The sequence below is a fragment of the Helobdella robusta genome (genome assembly GCF_000326865.2).
Source record: "Helobdella robusta unplaced genomic scaffold HELROscaffold_13, whole genome shotgun sequence".
Lineage (NCBI taxonomy): Eukaryota > Metazoa > Annelida > Clitellata > Rhynchobdellida > Glossiphoniidae > Helobdella > Helobdella robusta.
In genome coordinates, this window is record NW_008703718.1 from 1152959 (window position 1) to 1159265 (window position 6307).

Below are 6307 nucleotides of genomic sequence, written 5' to 3' on the forward strand. Positions count from 1 at the left end.
ATCTACGTTATATTAAAATGCAGTTTTATCTACATCCTATACCATTTTAAATGTTATTTTTGTGTTTTAGTAATTTGTGCAATAAGCCTCCATACACGATCACACACACACCACACACACACACACACACACACACACACACACACACACACACACACACACACACACACACACACACACACACATGCATACAAACACATACAAACACATACAAACAAGCCAACAAAAACTCATGCACTGTCACCTTCATACATTCAGAATGAAGAAACAGGGGGCTGTAGTTTGAAAATTTTTTTCAAACTTTTTCAAGGGCACACCCACATTTCGCCATCAATATCTGTGTTAAGTACAAGTCAGTTATTCATTATGTATACACATTAAAAACAAACATACAGGCAAACAAACAAACAGACAGAGAGGCAGACAGACAAATAAATAAACAAACAAACCTGCAAACAACTTTCTATTAATCATGTATAAAATAAATCAAACGCTGGAGGGGATTGTACAACATATGTTATCACGTGATGCTGCTTTCTCATGCTCCCCTGCCTCCCTCTTTTTCTATCTTTGTGGCTCTCTCTCTCTCTTTCTCTCTTTGTATATATATATATATATATAAGTTTTCTATTGATATATATATATATATATATATATATATATATATATATATATATATATATATGATCAATTCAATATTGTTTTTACCTATGAATGAATACATAATTAGTTGTTTGGTATTTCATGCGACAAATGTTTTGTAGTAAAACATCTCTATGTGGGCACGAGTGTTATGAATTGTATGTGTGCATGAGGGTTGTAAATGTATGTGTGCCTGCAAGAGTGAATGTGTATGTTGGTATGTTGAATCAAAAAAAAAAACACACAACCTATAAATAGAGCACAGTGATGTAAAAAAATATTTACAATTCAAGTATGAAGTTTAGTCAAGAAATTGAAAAGATTAAATGAAAGAAGTTGTTTGTGTTGGGAAGAATTGTTTTAAATGAATAAACGTTAATAACGGTATAAAAATGCTGAGATAAATTTTGTTAGCTGAACCGAATGTCTGACACGTGATTGTTATTCAAAATGTAATTTATCAACACCTCATTATCAATCCATCTCACCTCTCAGTTTCAAGAAGATTTGAACAAATTTAAAATCAAATTTAATTTAATAAAATGGAATGTAAATAAAAATTATTTGATTGATATCTTAAAAAATTGATCATACAAATTAAAAACATGAAAGTTTATTAAAATAAAAGGTTATTCATAATATACTGATTGATTTTTCCTGTAAATTTTTAAATTTTGTTGGTTTATAAATATTTTCATCCCAACCACTGAACTGACTGACGAGCATCTACAAAAAAATGACATTTCTGACATTTTCTTTTCTGCTACTTCACTCAATATCTTACGTTTCTTGCATTTCTGGCATAAGCCAAAAATATGAATCATTGAAAACAGCAAATGAATATAAACAAACAAGCAAACACACAAACAAACTGACAAACAAACAGACGGACAAACAGACAGACTGACTGACTGACTGACTGACTAACTAACTAACAAACAAACAAACAAACAAACAAACAAACAAACAAACAAACAAACAAACAAACAAACAAACAAACAAACAAACAAACAAACAAACAAACAAACAAACAAACAAACAAACAAACAAACAAACAAACAAACAAACAAACAAACAAACAAACAAACAAACAACGAACGAACTAACCAAAAAAAATAAAGCGTAAAGTTTAATTTTAAATAGTTTTGCGTAAAGAAAAAGAAATTGTTTGGTGTTTGTTCGTTGTATCACCGGATCTAAAGATCCGGTGATACAACATTTATTTTATAATAAACCTGTCTTGTCAGTGGTTCTAATTCTTGAAAAAATGTGCTCTGAAAATTTTTAGCAACTAAATCCATTTTTAAATCATTTTAAATCACTACGGAATCATTTCAAATAAACAAAACATCCATATAATTCACAATTTAAACGTTAAAATCAAATTTCAGGTCAGAAAATGGTAGAAGGTCATCATCATCTGAAGCATCATCATCATTGTTAACATCGTTGTCGACATCATCACCGCCCACAGCAACCAACTTCATCATTCAATTATGTACATTTAGCTCTTTCTGTAGATTATAAAGTTATCAGTTGCTACAGTGAGAAACTTCCTCGCCGTTGAAACCGTCACGTCATCTTCGTCGTCGTCATCACGTCCTCTTCGCGGCAATCCAGTCATCGTCGTCAACATCGTCATCATCGTCGTCATCACATCGTCGTCATCCTCATCATTTTGGAGAACTTGAAAACTTTGCCTCCCACACGTGAAAAAGTTGCAGGTGTTGTGAAACTTCCATTAATTTTTTCAATTTCTAAAGAGCGGATAACAGGCATGTCATGAATGAAGTGATTTTTGGGATGAAGTGATTTTCATTATCGCATCATCGTCTTCCTCGTCATAATATTCTATCATTTCGTCATTGGATCATCTAACCCTGCATCATCATCTTAATCATCATCATCTCAGTCAGAAGTTCAATCAATTCAGATTATTTTGTTTTTGAATTTCTCACTACATTCCAGTTTCTATCCTCAAACAATTTTTGAATCAAAAATACCTGGAGTACAAAGTACAAAGTAATACACCGGTACGTAGGCATCGAAGCAGGTGTCTACTTAAATGCAAAAAACGTAATCAAGCATTTCAAAACATAAACAAACATACACAAACATACACAGACAAACACAGTCAAACACACAATTACATAGAAATACCAGGTTGCTTCACGCATCTCAGCCATATAAGACAGGGCTGTCATATTCTATTTTTCAAGTATGTTGGAGCAATATTCACTGCATGTTTAAGATCTACAGTGTGCTGTACCATCAATTTATTTTTGCAAAGTAAAATTGATTTCTTGAAAAATGTGAAATAATACAGAGTTGGAATTTTTATAAACGTTGTATAGTGAAAACTGAATTGAAAATAGCTGATAATTTGACAGTTGTAAACAAAAATTGAAAATATGAAATGGATTAAAAATGATGATAACTTGAAGTGTAAACAGTAATCATTGAATGAAATAATTCATTTTTTGTTCAATGCAAGAGTTTCCAGTTATAAAAAGTTGATCAATATTCACCGCTAAGTTGGCATTGAAGCAATTCTAGAAACATAAACAAAAAAAACTTCCAACATTAAAACTAAAGAGACAAAAAAATAACGTTAAAAGCAACTCCAACCAAAGCAATAACACAAACTCCAGGAAAACATCAGCATATTATTTTACAGCGTCATTGCTTTTACGACGCTCATTTTTTAGACAAATCAACAAAACGAACACAACAACAAGCACAACAACAACGAACCAAACAACAACAAACTCGACCAAAACAATAACGACAGCAGCAACACAAAATGCCACACATTCGATCAGTGAACCACCACTACCGATCCCACGGCCACCACACCCACCACAGCAGTCATCTCCACAGCATCCACAACAACAATGTTCCCTACAAGATACTTTCCACATCGACCACAACAACGACAACAGCGGCACTACTACCACTACAGCAGCACGTAGATGATGATAGTTATGAAGATGACCTCGATGACGGGCCAAGTAACAATGGTAGTTTTTTATTTACAATATTTCTTATTTTTGCAGTTAATTTAAAAAATTTTTTAAATAAATATTTCAATTGTTAATAACTGACTATAAAAAGTCATGAGATGAACGAGAACTGCAATCGTAGCTAGCTCTCTTACAGGGCATAGAAACAAGATGATGAACACCTGACGCGGAGAATAAATATTTTCATAGTATCAATTATATCGACACCTGTCATGATGGCGTCACTATTGACTGACAGACTGACTCACATATCACATCATCAGCATCCTTGTTTGCGTGTTCACATGTTTGTTTGTTCATCGAAAACATCACGACGTCATTAATTAATTTGGAATAAAATATGAAGAAAGGAATTTTTTCCATTAAAATATACAAAGTACTATAATTTGGTTTACGTAATTAATTTTGCATTGTAAATGTACTGCTACTGTTAGCCATTTTGCTATTCTTTAATTCAGAAGAATCGCAAATATTTATTCACATAGGTAGTGAAACATGCAAAATATTTTCACAAAAAGTAAGCAGTTGTAAAATTTCAGCCAAAATTTGAAATTCATCAACTATTCAAACTAAAAAAAGATTATTCATTAAATCTTGTAAAATTTACAAATAATTTATTTAAAATACAATCTGTTTATAAATGTTGTTTACAAATAATTTATTATAAATCTTTATGAACAATAAAGTATCAATTTCGTTGAACGTAATTCTATTAATTTTCATCGTAGTACATTCACACATTCACACTTTTATAAGGATCATTTTTTAAAATAACTATCACCGTATCATCATAGCATGACCTCATTTCCATCAGGCTATCACATTGTCCTGGCAGTACCGCAATAGTACTTTTAGCTTACCAGAAGTTCCGTACCTTCACATTGCCATTATCTTAACTTGAGCTCTCTAAATTATTACCACATATATACCACATTAGTATATCATCACATCATTAACACACTACCACCACACCACCACACCACCACTACCACATGATGCTACTAGCATACCAGGAGCTGGCCAGTTCGACCCTGACCTACATGGTTCCTTCCACAGACAGGCACCAACTCTTAAATAACCCGCCCACCAAACAAAATCCCATGATGTCCATGGCGGTTAGATGATGATGATGATGGAGATGAGGGTGATGCGGGTAGTGATGGTGGTGGTGGCGGTGGTTATGATGGTAGTGGGGATGATGATGGTAGTGGGGATGAAGAAGGTGGTGATGATGATAATGGTGGTGGGGAAGGTAATAATGATGATGATGATGATGGTGATAATGGCGACGATAGTGATGTTAATGATGATGATGAGGAAGATGAAAAGGATGATGGGAATGATGATGATGGATATAGAGATGATGAAGATGGAAAAAGAGATGATGATGATGATGATGCGTATATCAAACTGCAATGGTAATGTCTAATAGTAATAATAATAACAATGTATTGATGATAATAAAATATCGTTGATATTACTAATGCTCGTATTATTGACGATGACGATGACAATGATGTATGATGATATACTCATAATGATACAATCGTAATGATATAGCCATAATGATACAACCATTAACAATGTTAATCATCATTGTGATGATTTTTTAAGACAGTGATGATATTATGATATAACTGACTCAGATAAAAATAATGCTAAAATGATTAATATCAGAAATTTTTCTTGGAGAATGAATTTGTCATTTTATGGTTTAGTAATGCTAAATGATGTGATGGTGGTGTTAAAGATAATGATTGAAATGATGATATAGGTGGTGATTATCGCTCTGCAAATAGATGTGGTGATGACTAATGATGATGAATGATGATGACACCGACAACAATTAGGTAGACGGTTAAGATGATTATATTAATGGTGTTGATGATGTAAGGAACATTGATGGTGATGAAAATGATGATGATGATAATGTAGAAAATACTGATGATGATGAAGAAAGTTTAATGATGATGGTGAGGAGGTATTGATGATGATGTAGTAGAAAGTATTGATGAAAATCATGATGTAGGAAGTATTAATGGTAATGATGAAGAAGAAGAAGAAGATGATGATGATAATAATGATGATGATGATAATAATAATAATAATATGATGATGATGATGATAAAGGAAGTAATGATAATGATGATGGAAGTTGCAAAGGAAGTTTGATGGATGCACAATAGATGTAATTAAGCAAACAATTAGTCAACCTCATACAACAATCAATCAATCTATCTATCCATCTAATGATTAAACGATATCACTATCATCACCGTCGAACATCATCATCACCATCGTTATCATCGTCATCATCATTATCTTTACAACAGAACCTCAACTTTCAAAAACCACATTACCATGATCATTAATTAATTAAACATTATTGTCACAAATAGACCCAATTTATTCAATCCTCATTAACACAGTTAAACATCATCATCACCCTCATCATCATCATAACCATCACCACCACCATCATAATCATCGTCGTCATCATCATCATCATCGTCGTCATCATCATTACCATCATTATCATCACCACCACCAACATCATCATTATCAACATTATCATCACCACCATTATCATCGTCATCATCATTCTTACAGTCACAATCAACATAATCATCAACGTCATATAT

At 32.6% G+C, this 6307-nt stretch overlaps 1 protein-coding gene across 1 annotated transcript; it reads left to right on the forward strand.

Moving 5' to 3' along the window:
* Window positions 1-3445: 3445 nt before the first annotated feature.
* Window positions 3446-6037, forward strand: HELRODRAFT_168273 (hypothetical protein; the record flags this gene model as incomplete). The annotated part of the gene is made up of 3 exons (XM_009014155.1): window positions 3446-3653; window positions 4671-4780; window positions 5999-6037. 3 exons carry the CDS (start codon window positions 3446-3448, stop codon window positions 6035-6037), a joined length of 357 nt encoding a protein of 118 aa, XP_009012403.1.
* Between the last annotated feature and the right edge of the window lie 270 nt (window positions 6038-6307).